The sequence below is a fragment of the Mercenaria mercenaria genome, chromosome 4 (genome assembly GCF_021730395.1).
Source record: "Mercenaria mercenaria strain notata chromosome 4, MADL_Memer_1, whole genome shotgun sequence".
In the NCBI taxonomy this organism is placed as follows: Eukaryota; Metazoa; Mollusca; class Bivalvia; order Venerida; family Veneridae; genus Mercenaria; species Mercenaria mercenaria.
Genome location: NC_069364.1, coordinates 36,143,220 through 36,163,037, shown reverse-complemented (window position 1 = coordinate 36,163,037; position 19,818 = coordinate 36,143,220). Strand labels below are relative to the sequence as shown.

Genomic DNA, 19,818 nt, shown 5'->3' with positions numbered 1-19,818 from the left:
AGGAGATACAGAGCTGACATAAAATGGAAGGCTCAAACATTTGACCCTAAGTTGTGACCTTGACCTTGAGCCAACATGGCTGATTCATGAGTTCCGCACATCGTCTTGATGAGATGATCATTTGACCAAAGTTTTATAAAATTCCTTCAAGAGGTTTAGGAGATACAGATCGGACACAAAATGGAAGGCTCAAACCTTTGAACTCGAGTTGTGACCTTGACCTCGAGCCGACATGGGTGACTCATGAGTTCTGCACATCCTCTTAATGAGGTGATCATCTGACCAAAGTTTCATGAAAATCCTTCAAGGGGTTTAGGAGAGATGAGTGGACACAGAAGTGTTACAGACAGACGGATGGAAGGAGACCGTTCCTATAAACCCCGCCCCCCCCCACACACTCGTGGCGGGGGATTAATAACGGAGATTGAGTGAAAGTGTACCAGAACTTTAACCTGAAATTCTAAGTAAAAATGGGGAATAATTCATGAAATATTCGTGTGACAGTTATGCCCTTTATGCCCGATGATGTGGGTGATGATGAGGAATAACTATTTTAAGTTTAAAGCAAATCCATTAATTACAGAGATAAGGGGAAAAAAAGAGAGTGTGTAAAAACTTTAACGAAGGTGGGGATGCAGAAATACGCCGACGCTGATGCCTGGGTGAGTAGGATAGCTCTCCATATACTTCATATAGTCGAGCTAAAAAAGAAAATTTTTTTTAGTCCCAGTGGAGCTTGAACCTATGCCCTCCTGAGAAATTTCAAAGTAAGTTTATTGTAGGAATTTAATATTATTCAATGTTACGGAACTAATACCTTAACATTACACAGTGAAATTAAGAAACATGCCATAAAACTTGGAAGCAAGTTGCGTCGACACCAAGTTGAGGAAAACCTTAAAGTACAAAGGTCCTGCTTAGTCAAGAATATGGCACTTTAAACCCCAGCAGCATCATAATCATTCTAGTGTACAGACCTGCTCATGAAGTTTCTTCAGTCTCCCTTCTTCATCTTGTTTCCTCCTTTCTTCTGCTTCTTCCATTTTTTGTAATCTGTAAAACAGAAATAACAGAATAACTTGAAAAAAGTGCAACTCGGTATCCATATCAAGCAAGGAATATTGCTGTACCTTTAATAGACAATGTAAAGCTATCCAGAATATTCAACCCGCTGCAATCAAAACTGATCTCTATCAATTCTAAACTTTTGTCATGCATTTACTAGTTCTTTCGCATGCAACTGAACATCTAATTTCAAGTGGTGATTCCATGTGATTTATTAGGAATGCATATCAAACTTAAAATTGCATTTTTATGTATGCTAACCTCAGTTTCTGTTTTTCTTTGTCTTCCTTGATCTTTTCTTCCCTAATTTTTTGTGTAAGCTGTCGTTTCTCAGCAAGTCGTCTCTCAATCTGTAAACGGTTTTCTTTCTCTTGCTGTTGTCGTAACTCTCGCATTTCTTGAACTTTTTTCATCTTCTCCTCACGTTTCCTGTAAATATGTGTGCAAATTTGAATTTCAGCAAACCTCTGTATTTCTCAATATGGACAAAACCAAAAAGCAGACTTGTTCACTTTTAACCATATCCATCTATGAAAACATGAAATAACAGCAGTTGACTGCAGTGTGTGTCATCCCATTACAGGAACAAGAGCTCATAGAACACGAAATGCCCCATGTGATGCATTCAGTAACTGCACAAGGAACAGAAATTATTTTGTCACTATGCACTGAATGTTTGACACACTGACCTCAAATCAATAATTATGGCCTTGAACAAGAATTTACCCGGACGGACGCACACACACGGACAGACTGTTCAATTTTAATATGCTTAACTTCAAGGGCATAAAAAAGTTATACAATTCTGGGTCAATGTGACCTTGACCTTTGGCCTCAAATCTATTGGTCATTACAAATATGCCTATCAAATTAGATAATCCTAGGCCAAATGAGTTATTGTCCGGAATTTGTTTTATTGTTTAGGGTCACTGTGACCTTGACCTTTGACCTACTGACCTCAAAATCATAGGGGCCAACGTTCTTGCATTATCATCTGTAAACCGATTGGTCTACCAACTGACTGCTGCCTGACAGACATTAGCAAAACAATATATCCCTCCTTCTTCGGCCAAAGCATTCTTGAACTAGAGCTGCTTTTGAGAAAAGCGCATGTCTCCCACAACTGCCTAATCATTGAAATAGTAAGTCAGTCTTTATATACTGTTTACTCACTACAAATATACTTTTGAAGAGTAAAAAGGCTGATTTTGGGTAATTCAAGGGCCATAATTCTAAAGTGCCTGGCGCGATTTGGCTAATAATCGAACTTGGCTGAGGACTTATTGGCCAACACATTTTGTTCAAGTTTGGTGAAGATCGGATGAGAACTGTTTGACTTAGAGCACGGACAAGAGTAAAAGGCTGATTTTCAATAATTCAAGGGCCATAATTCCAAACACCTAGGCCAATTTGGCTAGTTATCGAAAATGACTGAGGACTTATGGTCAAAAACATTTTGTTCAAGTTTAGTGAAAATCAAATGAAAAATGTTTGACTTAGACCATGGACAAGAGTAATTAGAGCTATCACTAAAGGTGATGAATGTACCCCCCGCATGCACTGACACAGTACATTGCAATTTGACGCACACAAAATTGCATAATTATGTGGACTGTATGTATAAAGTATAGTAACAAACTAGAGCTATCACTAAAGGTGATGAATGTACCCCCCGCATGCACTGACACAGTACATTGCAATTTGACGCATACAAGATTGCATAATTATGTGGACTGTATGTATACAGTATAGTAACAAAAAACAAAGTCCCATAACTATGCAGAATATTTATCTAAAAGAATGTAACATGCACCATGCACAACTAGGGTTGGTACTGATCACTTGTGTGAAGTTTCATTAAATTGTGTGCAAGGGTTTGGTAGATTAGGCACGCACAAGATTGCATATGCAGACTGTATGTACATAGTATGTTAACAAGAAACAAAGTCCCATAACTCTGCAATTTTTGTCGCTGAAAGAACCTAACCTTCCATAGGCACAACTACTGTTGTTACTGATCACTTGTGTGAAGTTTCATTAAATTGTGTCAAGGGGATGAGGAGAGATGGTGCGCACAAGATTGTGTCTATGTATATAGTATAGTAACAAAAAAAAAACAAAGTCCCATAACTCTGCAAAAAAATTTTCTGAAAGAACCTAACATGCCCCATGCACAACTAATGTTGTTACTGATCACTTGTGTGAAGTTTCATTAAATTGTGTCAAGGGGATGAGGAGAGATGGTGCGCACAAGATTGTCTCTATGTATATAGTATAGTAACAAAAAAACAAAGTCCCATAACTCTGTAATTTTTTTTCTAAAAGAACCTTACATGCCCCATGTACAACTACTGTTGGTACTGATCACTTGTGTGGAATTTCATTAAATTGTGTCCAGGGGATGAGGAGAGATGGTGTGCACAAGATTGTGTCTATGTATATAGTATAGTAACAAAAAAACAAAGTCCCATAACTCTGCAAATGTTTTTTCTAAAAGAACCTAACATGCCCCATGCACAACTGCTGTTGGTACTGATCACTTGTGTGAAGTTTTATTAAATTGTGTCAAGGGGATGAGGAGAGATGGTGCACACAAGATTGTGTCTATGTATATAGTATAGTAACAAAAAAACAAAGTCCCATAACTCTGCAATTTTTTTTCTAAAAGAACCTTACATGCCCCATGTACAACTACTGTTGGTACTGATCACTTGTGTGAAGTTTCATTAAATTGTGTCCAGGGGATGAGGAGAGATGGTGTGCACAAGATTGTGTCTATGTATATAGTATAATAACAAAAAAACAAAGTCCCATAACTCTGCAAAAAAAATTTCTAAAAGAACCTTACATGCCCCATGCACAACTAGGGTTGGTACTGATCACTTGTGTGAAGTTTCATTAAATTGTGTCAAGGGGATGAGGAGAGATGGTGCACACAAGATTGTGTCTATGTATATAGTATGGTAACAAAAAAACAAAGTCCCATAACTCTGCAAATGTTTTTTCTAAAAGAACCTAACATGCCCCATGCACAACTGCTGTTGGTACTGATCACTTGTGTGAAGTTTCATTAAATTGTGTCAAGGGGATAAGGAGAGATGGTGCGCACAAGATTGCGTCTACGGACAGACGGCCAGACAGACAACCTGAAACCAGTATACCCCCCCTTACAACTTTGTTGTCGGGGGGTACAAAAACAAAGTCCCATAACTATGCAGAATATTTATCTTAAAGAACATAACATGCACCATGCACAACTAGCGTTGGTACTGATCACTTGTGTGAAGTTTCATTAAATTGTGTGCAAGGGTTCGGAAGATTAGGCGCGCACAAGATTGCATATGCAGACTGTATGTACATAGTATGTTAACAAGAAACAAAGTCTCATAACTCTGCAAATTTTTTTTCTGAAAGAACCTAACATGCCCCATGCACAACTACTGTTGTTACTTATCACTTGTGTGAAGTTTCATTAAATTCTGTCAAGGGGATGAGGAGAGATGGTGCGCACAAGATTGTGTCTATGTATATAGTATAGAAACAAAAAAACAAAGTCCCATAACTCTGCAAATTTTTTTTCTGAAAGAACCTAACATGCCCCATGCACAACTGCTGTTGGTATTGATCACTTGTGTGAAGTTTCATTAAATTGTGTCAAGGGGATAAGGAGAAATGGTGCGCACAAGATTGCGTCTACGGACAGACGGCCAGACAGACAACCTGAAACCAGTATAACCCCCCTTACAACTTTGTTGTCGGGGGGTACAAAAACAAAGTCCCATAACTATGCAGAATATTTATCTAAAAGAACATAACATGCACCATGCACAACTAGGGTTGGTACTGATCACTTGTGTCAAGTTTCATTAAATTGTGTGCAAGGGTTCGGAAGATAGGCGCGCACAAGATTGCATATGCAGACTGTATGTACATAGTATGTTAACAAGAAACAAAGTCTCATAACTCTGCAAATTTTTTTTCTGAAAGAACCTAACATGCCCCATGCACAACTACTGTTGTTACTTATCACTTGTGTGAAGTTTCATTAAATTGTGTCAAGGGGATGAGGAGAGATGGTGCGCACAAGATTGTGTCTATGTATATAGTATAGTAACAAAAAACAAAGTGCCATAACTCTGCAAATTTTTTTTCTAAAAGAACCTAACATGCCCCATGCACAACTAATGTTGATACTAATCACTTGTGTGAAGTTTCATTAAATTCTGTCAAGGGGATGAGGAGAGATGGTGCACACAAGATTGTGTCTATGTATATAGTATAGTAACAAAAAACAAAGTCCCGTAACTCTGCATTTTTTTTTTCTGAAAGAACATAACATGCCCCATGCACAACTACTGTTGTTACTGATCACTTGTGTGAAGTTTCATTAAACTGTGTCAAGGGGATGAGGAGAGATGGTGCGCACAAGATTGTGTCTATGAACAGACGGACGGACGGACAGACAGACAACCTGAAACCAGTATACCCCCCACTTACAACTTTGTTGTCGGGGGGTACAAAAAGGCTGATTTTCAGTAACTCAAGGGCCATAATTCGGAAGTGTCTGGGCCTATTTGGCTAGTTATCCAACATGGCCGAGGACTTGTTGGCAAACACATTTTGTTAAAGCTTGGTGAAGATCGATGAGAAATATTTGACTTAAAGAGTGTGGACAAGATTTGTGACCGACAGACATACACACAGACAGGAGTAAATCAATATGTCTCCCACACCACTGAGTGGTGGGAGACATAATTACTATCTATCTATTTTTCAAGTTAACGTCTAGAAACAGTTTAACTTTTCTGGGTCAATAACCCTGACCTTTGACCTCAAAATTAATAGGGGCGATCAGCTGGTCATGACCAACCTACCTATTAACTTTCATGATCCAAGACCCAAACATTCTTGCGTTACCATATAGCGGGTTAATTCTGCGGGTTTTTATTTCTGCTAAATCTGCGGGCCGAGGCTGTCACGCAGAAATAAATTCCGCACATTAAACTATCAGCAGAATTTTTTGACGCAGAAATAAACTTTGATATTTCGCTAATATAATGACCTGTTATCTTTATCTCACAAGTTTTTTGTCTGCTGTCTAGTTATTCACACCATATCGATTGTGGTTGATTGCTTTGTTATTGTATCAATCTATTGTCCACGAATGAATGGTTACCGCTTCGGGCATGAAATCTTTACAAGTGTATATCACAAAACACTCTAGGTTTATGAAAAATTAAACAAACTAATTAATGTGTGTTGTTACTATTGTAACTGAATGGACTGTGAACGGACTATGTACTAGATTTTGCATTTGTATATATTTGTAAATAAATCCTAAATATTTCTACCAGTAGTGTTACATTTTATGAAAATGTCTTTCAACACGAGATCACAGAGTGATCTTGGCGCCCACCATTGAGCCATTTTTGAATGTTCCAAATTTCAAGACTAGCTCAAGGTCAAAATCAAGGTCAAAGTTCATTTCAGTACACAAAACTGAGCATGTGGTCCATGCATGTGGTCCAAATTTGAAAGCTGCTGTAGCTTGAGAAATGTGACAGTAGGTCACTAGATCATTTTCAAGGTCAAAGTTCCTTTTGGTACACAAAACTATGCATGTGCTTTAAATTTGAAGGCTGTACCTTAAGAAATGTGAAAATAGGTACTAGGTAAAACAAGAGGGTCATGATGACCCTGGATCGCTCACCTGAGTAATATGAGCTACATGTTTCAAATGTCAAACTGATGATAAAGTATTAAGAGTCAGTAGGTCACATTCATGGTCAATGAAATTCAGTTTTACGATTTGTGTGCAAAACTGTGTATGTCATCAAAATTTCAAGGCTGTATCTTAAAAAACAAGAAAGTAGGTCAGTAGATCAAGGTCACAGTCAAGTGACATCATATTACTTGGGGTCATCAGGTAATTATAATTAAACAGTCTTGGAAATAGGATCAGATGATTTTTTAAGTATTTTTCCTATATAACTCACATAATAACTAAGTGACCCCAGGGCGGGGCCTCTTTTAACCCCAGGGGCATAATTTGAACAATTTTGGCAGAGGACTACTAGACAATGCATCATACCAAATATCAAAAGCCTAGGTTGTATGGTTTCAGACAAGAAGATTTTTAAAGCTTTTTCCTATACAAGTCTATGTAAAACTTGGGACCCCCAGGGCAGGGCCTCTTTTCACCCAAGGGGTACAATTTGAACAATTTTGGTTGAGGACCATAATACCAAATATCAAAGGTCTAAGTGTTGTGGTTTCAGACAAGAAGATTTTTAAACTTTTTTTCCTATGTAAGTCTTTGTAAAACTTGGGACCCCCGGGGCGAGGCCATATTTGACCCTAGGGTGATAATTTGAACAATCTTGGTAGAGGACCACTAGATAATGCTACATACCAAATATCAAAGCCCTAGGCCATGTGGTTTTGTACAAGAAGATTTTCAAAGTTTTCCCTATAAGTCTATATAAACCATGTGACCCCCGGGGCGGAGCCATATTTGACCCTAGGGGGATAATTTGAACAATTTTGGTAGGGGACCACTAGATAATGCTACACACCAGATATCAAAGCCCTAGCATGGAGGGGAAACCAACATATGTATTCCCAAATGGGCACCGCTTGACCTCGGGACAAGAAACGAACATAGCTTTAAGCTTAAATTTGATGTTGTAGATCATTCCATCCGAACGCGAAATATGCATGTATAGTTTTGTGTATAGTATATTAGTTGCCAATACGGTCTGCCAAAATATATGTTCTTGAACCAAGTGTCTTTTTTTTTTCATTTTTGTTCTACCCGTTCATGTGCGCCTCTATATACATCTTCGGCGGTATTTTGCATACATGTATGGATCATAAGAATAACTATGCTTGCAGATCCTTATCTATTTTGACATTTCAAGGGACTCACCAAAACATCACAAACCCGTAAGAAAAAAAAAAGAGGAAAATTTTAACAAGTATGGAAATATTGACATAATCTAGAAATAGGCAGTTCAACATTAACAAGGCACTCTCTTGTACCGGAGATCATAACTACTTACAGAGTTACTGTATGTAACAAAAATATAGTCCGTTCATTTAAAATGCTCTTAAAATGCTTAAACCTTGAAAATGTCGTTTCGAAGTTGTCAAACAATATTGACATTAGCCTGATGCAGAGGAGAATGTGAGTGTAAGAAACAAACTGAAGACAACAAGGCATCAAGCCTTCATTTCAGCTCAAGATCTGTGGAGTTTTAAAAAAATTAATCACCACATATGTAGCCCATGCACAACATATGTATCCCATTCGGTTTTTCGCCAATAAATAATTTTCTAGCAAAGTAATATCCATATATAATTTTTCCTCTAGGTTGGGTTTAGCATACGGAAGGTTTCGGGGACAAACTTTAAGCAGGCGAAGGGCAAATACAACATATTTCCATCTGTTGATAAAAATGTTGCTAATCTTCAGTCATACCGCTTCACGGAGGATAAGTTTTTTTCCGTCATTTCTACAAATACAGGTAAGGTAAATGCACTTACGTGCTTGGTAATGTATAAACGGTTGCACTGCATCGCGATATTTTGGCAAAACAATGTCATTTTCACAAAATTCACTCACAAATAAAAATCTCCCCCGTTTTTCTGCGAAATGTTTACCACATATGTACTACCAGAAGTACAACATATGATTTTAAGCGGTGCCCATTTGGGAATACATAATTATGTTGGTTCCGCCTCCGTGCCTAGGCCCTGTGGTTTTGGACAAGAAGATTTTTAAAGTTTTTCCTTTCGGTTGCCATGGCAACCAGAGTTCTGCAATCTCTGATACAAAATAAAGAAGCTCACTTTCTCATTTCTTCCATTTTTTTCTTGTGTTCCTCCTCTCTCTTCTTCAGTCGTTCCTTCTCTTTTCTTTCCTTCTCATGAAGTTCCTGTTTTCTTTTGTCTTGAATTTCCTGAAATAGTACATCAATGATCATGTAAACAATAACATGACACATAATCCATGGTTGATGATCAGTCTTATATTCCGAGGTATGGTTCTGAAATACTTTCAACACAATATCTACTTTCACTTTATCTGGGTTCCACTCATACTAAACCAAATGATGGTAACTTTTTAGCCTTAATGGTGAACACTTGTGTTCGTTCCTCTTCACACTATTTCTAGCACGGTCATGCACCTGGGTAGAATCATACTTCCTCGATAGGCTAGCTTTCATACAATAAACATGGAAATTCCACGAAAACCAGGTTTTCAAACTTGGCATCACGCCAACAGGTTCTTTAAAACAAGAGGGTCATAATGACCCTGGATCCCTCACCTGAGTAATATGAGCTGCATGTTTTCAAATGTCAAACTGATGCTAAAATATTAAGAAAGTAGGTCAGTGGGTCATATTTATGGTCACTGAAAGTCAGTTTTAAGATAGATGTGCTAAACTATACATATCATACAAATTTCAAGACTGTACAGGGCACTTGTTTGGCTATTTTTGGGGCAGAATATGGGCCCCATCCCCCTCATAAAAATAATATGTTTTTTTTTCCCTTTCTCAGAAGAAAAATCCCCTGAAAACAGGTTGTTTGACACAACTACATATGAACTACATATGAACTCTCTTTCAAGTTATATTATAGTGCTTCTAAGGAAGGTTACTGCTGCAATATAGTTACATGATTGAAAACAGTATTAACTAGAGCTGCTTTTGAGAAAAGCGAATGTCTCCCACAATGGCCTAATCATCTAAATAGCAAGTCAGTCTTTATATACTGTTAACTCAATACAATTCAAGGGCCTGAACTCCAAAATGCCTGGACCGATTTAGCTCATTATCGAGCTTGTCCAAATTCTTACGTTCAAACACAATTTGTTCAAATTTGGTGAAGATCGGATGAGAAATGTCTGACTTGCGGACAAGAGCAAAAAGGCTGATTTTGGTAATTAAAGGGCCGTAACTCCAATATGCCTGGACCGATTTGGCTAGTCATCGGACTTGGCCGAGGTCTTATGGTCAAACACATTTTGTTCAAGTTTGGTGAAGATCAGATGAGAAATGTTTGACTTAAGAGTGCAGAAAACTTTGTCACAGACAAACAGACAGACTGGAGTAAATCAATATGTCTCCCACACCACTGTGTGCTGGGAGACATAATAAGTGTACGTTAGTTAGAAATGATTGAAAACAGTATTAATAAGTGTGAAAAGTAGTAACATATATTTGGCTAAAAACTTCCCCTTTTTGTCTTAAAACGACGAAAAATTCCCCTTCCTCAGGGTATGGGTACTTGTCCCCAAAATTTGTCTAGTGCCCTGCTGTATCTTAACAAGAGGATCAAGATGGCCCTAGCTTGCTCACCTGAGTAACCCACCATAACAGTGTAAACATGTTTTACCTAGTGATTTCATGGAGACAAATATTCTGACCAATTTTCATAGATTGGACAAAACCGTCACCTCTTGAGTGTAAACAAACAGTTTCTTAGATTTGACCTGGTGACCTAGTTTTTTACCCCAAATGACCCACATTCAATCTTGGCCAAAAATTTCATGAAAACTATAAAAGTGTCAGAGACACAGATGCCCCTGCAACGTGAGAAAGGTCACAGGCATGGTACTGCTCACAAACAAAAAGAAGGACCCTTGGCCCTATTTATTTACAAGAGTGCCAGAATGTCACAATATACGCCTGTCATAGCAAATATACACTAGCACCTGTATTTGGAAATGGAATTTTAATTCTATGGTTGTGTAGAAATTATTGTAATTCTATTCTTAAAATTTTTAGTCCACAAAAAAACTCCTTACCAGGTAAAGATACCTTAAAATACACCTAAAATGTGAAAGTAACATCTATGTTGTACCACAGAAAAGTGGTCTTGGTTTTTCCGTACGGTCAATTATAAAAAAGTTACAATATAAGTTATTTATAGTAACAACTAAGGGAAGTTAATCTTTAAACAAGTGAATGAAGTATTGCCATGCAATACAAAGTCCTCTACTGGAAGGCACCTAATTTTCTCTACTGCAGCATAACATAATGAACTGATATCTGTCAATGATGTATAAACAATATCGTACTATATATACAATATAATATAACAAAGCACTTGGATTAAAATTTGCATATATAAAAACATACAGTTGTTTTCATTTGGAATTTTTTTAGCCGATCATACAAATGTTATCATAAAAGTTATTTATAGTAACAACAAATTGAAATTAACCCTAAAAAAAAAAAATCAAAATAAAAAAAAATCTATAAAATATAAGTCCACAAGAAACTCTTTACCAGGTAGAGATAGATCAAAATACACCTAAAATTTGGATGTACCGTGCATGTTGTACCATAGAAAAGTGGTCTCAATTTTTCCCTACGGCCAGTAATAAAAAAGTTACAATGTAATCTATTTATAGTAACAACAAAGGGACATAATTCTAAAAAAAGTGTGCCTCATAGCGGTGAACATTTCTGCCAAGTTACATCAAAATCCCTCTATGCATCAAGAAGAAATGCTCCGGACAAAGTCATTCTTGAATTTGACCTTTAACCTCTGAGTATGATCTTGACCTTAGACCTAGGGACCTGGTTCTGGCGCACGACAATTCGTCTCACTGTGGTGAACATTTGTGCCAAGTTACATTAAAATCCCCTCAATGCATTAAGAAGAAATGTTCCAGACAAAGTCATTCTTGAATTTGACCTCTAAGTATGACCTTGACCTTAGACCTAGAGCCAGGGCTTTGCGCACAACATGTTGTCTCATCCAGGGAAATGTTTGTGCCAACTGATATTTAAATCCTGTTTTGCATGACAAAGTTATAGACCGGACAGGAAAAAAATCCTATTGACCTTTGATCTCAAAGAGTGACCTTGACCTTAAAGCCAGGGTTCTGGGTGTTGCGCATGACACGTCGTCTTATCATGGGGAACATTTATGCTAAGTAATATTGTAATCCCTTGATGGATGACAAAGTTCTGGACCAGACAGGAAAATAACCCTATTGACGTTTGGCCTCCAATTCTGACCTTGACCTTTGAGCTAGGGGTCCGGGTTTTGCGCGTGACACGTTGCCTCATCATGGGGAACATTTGTGCCAAGTAATATCAAAATCCCTTCATGGATGGCAGAGTTATGGACCAGACAGGAAAAAAGCCCTATTGACATTTGACCCCCAATGGTGACCTTGACCTTTGAGCAAGGGCTCCGGGATTTCCACATGACATGTTGTCTCATCATGGGGATAACCTGTGCTAAGTAATATTGAAATCCCTTAATGAATGACACAGTTATGGACCGGACAGGAAACAGACCCTGTTCATGACATGTTAACATATGACTGCTATCAAGTGTGACCTTGACCTTTGAGCTAGGGATCTGAAAGTTGTGTACGACACATCGTCTTATCATGAGGTACAATTGTGCCAATTGATATTAAAATCCCTTCATAGATGGGAGAGTTATGGACCGGACAGGAAAAAAGCCCTGTTGACCTCAAATTGTGACCTTGACCTTTGAGCTAATGGTGCGGGTTTTGCGCATGACACGTCGTCTCATCATGGGGAACATTTGTGTCAAGTAATATTAAAATCACATGGATGAAAGAGTTATAGACCGGACACGAAACAGACCCTGTTCATGCCATGTTAACATTTGACTACTAAATGTGACCTTGACCTTTGAGCTAGGGGTCTCAAAGTTGTGCATGACACATCATCTTATTACGAGGTACAATTGTGCCAAGTGATATTAAAATCCCTTCACGGATGGGAGAGTAATGGACCAGACAGGAAAAAAGCCCTGTTGACCTTTGACCTCCAATTGTGACCTTGACCTTTAAGCCAGGGGTCCGGGTTTTGCGCATGACACGTCGTCTCATCATGGGGAACATTTGTGCCAAGCAATATTAAAATTCCTTCATGGATAAAAGAGTTATGGACCGGAAACGAAATTGCGGACGGACAGAATGACAGAATGACGGAATCACGTAATGACAGAATGACGGAAAAGCGCATTCCTAAAGTCCCCGAAACTAGTTTTCAACCAGTAGGGGACCAACAAGAGGGTCATGATGACCCTGGATCGCTTACCTGAGTAATATGAGCTACATGTTTCAAATGTCAAACTGATGCTAAAATATTAAGAAAGTAGGTCAGTAGGTCACATTCAAGGTCACTGAAAGTCAGTTTTAAGATCGGTGTGCAAAACTGTATTTGTCATCCAAATTTCAAGGCTCTATCTTAAACAAGAGGACCATGATGGTCCTGAATCGCTCACCTGTCCCCACATGACCCAGTTTTGAACTGAGTATGACGTCGTTTTTTCTATTATTTGACCTACTGACCTAGTTTTTCATCTCATGTGACCCAGTTTTGAACTTGACCTAGATATCATCAAGATAAATATCCTGACCAATTTTCATGAAGATCCATTGAAAAATATGGCCTCTAGAGAGGTCAAAAGGTTTTTTATTATTACACCTACTGACCTAGTTATTGAAGGCACTTGACCCAGTTTCGAACTTGACCTAGATATCATCAAGGTGAACATTCTGACCAATTTTCATGAAGATCCATTCAAAAGTATGGCCTCTAGAGAGGTCAAAAGGTTTCTCGATTTTTAGACCTACTGACCTAGTTTTTGACCGCAGTGGACCCACTTTCGAATTTGACCTAGATATCATCAAGATGAACACTCAGACCAACTTTCATACAGATCACATGAAAAATATGGCTTCTAGAGGTCACAAGGTTTTTTATTATTTGACCTACTGACCTAGTTATTAAAGGCGTGTGACCCAGTTTCGAACTTGACCTAGATATCATCAAGGTGAACATTCTGACCATTTTTCATGCAGACTCATTTGAAAAGTATGGCCTCTAGAGAGGTCACAAGGTTTTTCTATTTTTAGACCTACTGACCTAGTTTTTGACCGCAGTTGACCCAGTTTCGAACTTGACCTAGATATCATCAAGATGAACATTCAGACCAACTTTCATAAAGATCCCATGAAAAATGTGACCTCTAGAGTGGTCACAAGCAAAAGTTTACGGACGGACGGACGACGGACGCTGCGCAATCACAAAAGCTCACCTTGTCACTTTGTGACATGTGAGCTAAAAAGTAGGTCAGTAGGTCAAGGTCAAAGTCATTGATAGTGCAACTGGGCACATCTGAGGAAGCTGGAGCTGTCACTGGAGTGTTTAATGACTCAAATGGTGGATGAAAATATTGCACAACAGTCTGTGTCAAAAATATTAAGTTATAAGACAGATAAAGATAAAGTGTATCAAAACACTAAGTAAGTATAATTCTAAGCAAAAGGGGGCATAATTCATAAAATATTGGTGCAAGAGTTATATACCTTGTGTCATATGATGTATGTGATGACTTGGAACAACTACTTCAAGTTTGAATCAAATCAATTTAGTAATTACTAAGATAAAGTGAAAATGCATGAAAATTAACCTTAAATTCTAAGTAAAAGGGGGCATAATTCATGAAAAATTGATGCCAGAGTTATGCACCTTGTGTCATATGATGTAGGTGGTTAGGTGGAACAACTATTTTAAGTTTGAATCAAAGCCATTGAGTAATAACTGAGATAGAGTGAAAGTGCACCAAAACTTTAACCTGAAATTCTAAGTAAAAAGGGGAGATAATTCATCAAATATTGGTGCAAGAGTTATGGCTCTTGTGTCATATGATGTGAGTGAAGATGTTGAACAACTATTTCAAATTTGAATCAGATCCATTTAGTAATTACTAAGATAAAGTGAAAATGCATGAAAATTAACCATAAATTCAAAGTAAAAGGGGGCATAATTCATGAAAAATTGGTGCCAGAGTTATGCACCTTATGTCATATGATGTAGGTGGTAAGGTGGAACAACTATCTTAAGTTTGAATCAAATCCATTTAGTAACTAGAGCTATCACTAAAGGTGATGAATGTACGCATGCACTGACACAGTACATTGCAATTTGACGCACACAAGATTGCATAATTATGTGGACTGTATGTATATAGATTAAAGTTTATAGTTATAAACGCGGTTTATAAAAAATATAGAACGTCTCTAAACATTGGCACGTATTTCACATCTTATGCACAAAATATTGTGTATGCTTGATCAGCGGATCATCGGCGTTATCGCATTACGTCAGCTACGAGTAATCAGCGTGTGTTCGGGATTCAAACTTTGTGTATTGAAAGTAGCGTATCGCATCATCGGTAGTTTGCACTATACGTCATCACATCGAATAATACGATTGGTCGACAAAGTTAATTCTTATCACGTGATTCGTTTTGATGATAAATGTGTATTGAATGGTAAACATGTGCGTAATACGTCATCGATTTCTGCACCCGGCCTTATGAATATACATGTAATTACGCGGTAGACAAAGAACAGCCGCAGCAGCAAGGTCATGTGACTAAACGGGACGTTTTTATTGGAAGCGGCACGGCGATAATTTATGCAGATTTAGTTCCGCGTAAAGATCGATGTAAGACACGATTTATTTTACAAAAAAGTTACACATTTATATTTAATATATTACCTATATATGGAATAATTCTGGATATTTAAATACGTTACATTTGGTTACATTGGATTACATTTAATGCGTAATAGAGCCTAACTGGAAATAAGAACAATTAGTGAAGATCCTGGATCAATATTAAACCCGATCGAAAAGTTATTGATTAACAATTAAAAATGGCGTCTTCGAGAAAATCTCGCCAAGAAAAACGAACATACGACAAAGACAATGTGGATAATTGGACCATATCGGAACTTAGGGTTGCACTTGAAAAACAAGGGATTAAAGTTCCAGTGAGCATGACCAAATCAGTGTTAAAATCTCTTTATAAAGAAAACGTCGGCGAAAGTTCCACTCGCTCCGACAGACAAAGAAGTAGGTCGCCGGTCAGAAACGTGGAGTTGAATGGTGCCAATAGCAGCGCACAAATGGCGCAATGTTTTCAAACACTGAATGCAACTATGTCAGCATTCAATGAAACAATAAAATTAATGAATAAAAACAAGGATAGTGACGAAAGGCAGGAACAACAGCCTGAAAAGAGAGACTCAGAAGTTCCAACATTAAGTGAAGTTTACAAGCACACAGAGCAGACAGACAACGGTATGTATATGTCTGATTTAGATTCTCTAAGACATCAATCCGCAAAAAATAAAAACGGCATTCCAGCAAGTATGCTCACAAACATTGACGTCGTGAGTGATACTTTAAAGAAGCAAATTATTGACGGTAGGGATGTGAATCTGGCAGTTCTTCTTATTCCTGAATTCGAACCTAACAGTCAATCTAAGAAAGCAGATAGTCGCCTAAGGAAACGCTTGTCAATAGAACAATTCAGAACTGCTTTCGGAAAATATCGTAGAGTCATGGTTCAAAAGTGGCCACATCGACGGGAAGAACTTGAGGCTTACGAGACCGATATAAGCAAAATACACTCATTCTACGGTGAGCGTTTTTACGACTACCACCTTGCCTTTTCAAGTAAGGCAGCAGAAGCTGTTAAGTTGGGAATTGCGGTAGATTGGTCAAGAAGAGACAACGACTTGTTTCAACTTGTCCTTGGAGGAGTAAAGGCACGTCAGTGTTCTGTGTGCACCTCTACGTTGCATGAAACAGACTTCTGCCCCAATACCTTAACGTCGGAGATGCACAAGTACAAGACAGTCTTCAGCCATAACAAACCATACCAGTCGAAGGAAGCAGACAAATATGGCCGGAAGTTACTATACCACCAAGGTGCAGAAGTATGTAATAATTTCAACGCAGAAGGATGCTCTAGACGTATGTGTAACCGAACGCATATATGTTCGGAATGTTTCGGCAATTCTCACGGTAAAGCTACTTGTCATAGAGCGAAGAAAACAGATCGTATTCCAAACAAAAAGCAGTGACTATTTCAACCATCTACTCCAATTGACATTAATGTATTACGGAAAGAACTTGAACATTACCCTGATAAAGAATTCACTAATTATCTTTGTAACGGATTGACATTTGGATTTAATACATTAATTGACACCTTTCCTCGAGAAAATAAAATTTGTAAAAACTTACAGTCTGCATTAAAACAACCGGAAGTGGTAGATAAATTAATCGAATCGGAACTACAAAACAAATTTTTAGAAGGACCTTTTGACGAACCACCGTTTGATAAATTTCGTGTTTCCCCAATAGGTGTTGCGGAAGGGAAATATTCTGGAAAAAAGAGACTTATTGTGGATCTATCGGCCCCACACGACAACGCCACTCACCACAGTATTAACAGTTGTATTGACAAAGAAATGTGTAGCTTAAGTTATGTGAAGGTTGACGATGCTATCAATTCTATCAAAGAACTAGGCCGAGGAGCTTTAATGTGTAAAACTGACATAGCCAACGCTTTTAAATTAATACCAATTTGTTCAAGTCAGATGCCATATTTCATGATTAAATGGAAAGAAAAATATTACGTGTACACTCGTCTGGTTTTCGGATGTAGATCATCACCAAAAATATTCGACAATCTTTCTAAAGCAGTGTGTTGGATTGCACAAAATAATTATGGAATTTCCATTATCTTTCACCTTTTGGACGATTTCCTCACTGTTCAAAGTCCAAATTCAAACGGATATCGGACTATGGCGTTATTAACTTTGATATTTAACAAATTAAAGATTCCGTTATCGGAATCAAAAACAATGGGCCCCACAACAGTGTTAGAATACCTCGGGGTCGTTTTAGATTCAGACAGATTAGAGGCTCGGCTACCACGCGACAAAGTCGAGAGAATCATGGAGTTTATTCAGAGTTTGCTCAAGAAGAAATCATGTACTAAACGCGAAGTGTTGCAATTGCTAGGTCATTTCAATTTTGCTTCTAAAGTTATAGTACCGGGAAGAAGCTTTGTGTCTTATTTAATCAATATTTCTACAACAGTGAAGGAGTTACATCATTATGTTCATTTAAGCAAAGATTGCAAAGAAGACCTCACAATGTGGTTAATATTCTTAAAAGAATGGAATGGCGTATCAGTGTTTTATGAAAATAAGTTCTCTTCCTCTGAAGATATGCAATTATTTACAGACGCTAGTTCAGTGTTAGGGTTTTCTGCATTTTTTCAAAATGAGTGGTTCTGTGAGAAATGGCCTAGCACAGTAGAAGAAAATTTATCTATGGCATTCAGAGAGCTGTACCCGATAGTAGCCGCCACAATTGTGTGGGGTAGAAAATGGAAATACAAGCAGCTAGTTTTCTATTGTGACAATGAAGCTACCGTTAGTATTTTAAATAAAGGTCGTTCTAAATGCCTTTATATTATGCAACTAATGCGAAACATGACATGGCTAGCAGCTAAACATAACTTCACGTTTAGAGCAAAATATATCCCTAGCAAATGTAACATTATAGCAGACGCTCTTTCTCGTTTTCAGATGGGTCGCTTCCGCAAAGCAGCACCGGAAGCAAATCTCTACCCGGAGCGATGTCCGACAGAGAGGGAAATATTGTGGGACTACAAAAAATAGTCAGTGACATGTGGGAAAACGTTTTAAGCCCGAACACAGCGAAAGCGTACGAATCTGGCGTTAAGCAATATAGAACATTTATGTGTAAAGATGGTTACTGTGCCGCAAATACGGATGTACCACCCATTTCAGAGGATATTATTATCAAATTCATTGCGTATTTGTTTAACCGCTTACATATACAATATTCCACAATAAAAATTTATCTTTGTGGACTTAGACATCACTATATCAAACACGGTGTATGTTCACCTTTAGAATCTAATAGTAAAAATGTAAGAATTTATACTTTTTTAAAATCAGTTAAGAGAAAACAAACAACTCAGTCAAAGAGACTTCCAATTGATATTAATATGCTGTCAAAAATTGTTGATTATCTGAAGAAAGGTTGTTTCGGTGTACATGATGACGCGATGATGATTTCATGTTGTACTCTTGCCTTCTTTGGTTTCTTGAGATGTGGAGAGTTTACGGTAAAGAATACCTTTTCAGTATATGATAATCTTTGCTTGACAGATGTAAGGTTTGATAAGGAACGTGTTAGTGTTACTCTGAAAACATCTAAAACTGATCCATTTAGGAAAGGGGTAAATATTTCAATTTACGCTACGCACAATGCTGTATGTCCCATGGAAGCGCTGTCTGATTACTTAAAAGTTCGAAAATTACATCATGCCGCCCGCGGAACAGAAGCTCTATACATTTCATTTGATGGCATGCCTCTAACAAGAAGCAAGTTCATTCATAATTTGAAATTTGTAACAAGAATTTTAGGATTAGACGATTCTAGATACAATGGTCATAGTCTAAGAATCGGGGCCGCTACCACATGTGGCAAATTAAGACTAGAGGACCACTTAATAAAAACTCTGGGGAGGTGGTCTTCGGATTGCTATACTACATATATCCACACGCACCAAGAAACAATACAAGCGGCTCAAATTGCTATGTCAAAGACGTAAGTTTAAATAGACAGACTTAAACAAAATTAAACGTTCACAGGACCATCCTCCCTACAAGAGCCGTATTAAGGGTCTTAAGAAAGAAATATTAGCGCAACATTGTATTTCAGAACGCTTTCTAATAAGGACGTTCATTTAGAATACTCAGTATTTAATATAAGACAATCAAAAGTTGAGTTTAGGCTCAAAAAATTATCTTATATGATTGAAGTTTTGTTTAGCAAAGAATGTTCAGTA

General features: G+C 37.8%; 1 protein-coding gene across 2 annotated transcripts in view; it reads right to left on the bottom strand.

Annotated features, from left to right (window-relative positions):
- Window positions 1-19,818, bottom strand: part of LOC123551446 (inner centromere protein A-like) — a 176,924-nt gene that overhangs the window by 60,540 nt on the left and 96,566 nt on the right. For both annotated transcript variants that reach the window (XM_045340386.2, XM_045340385.2), the window contains 3 exons: window positions 8,917-9,026; window positions 1,327-1,494; window positions 978-1,053 (listed from right to left, as the gene is read on the bottom strand). In XM_045340386.2, the coding sequence (XP_045196321.2) occupies window positions 978-1,053; window positions 1,327-1,494; window positions 8,917-9,026 (354 nt within the window). The remainder of the gene's footprint in view (window positions 1-977; window positions 1,054-1,326; window positions 1,495-8,916; window positions 9,027-19,818) is intronic.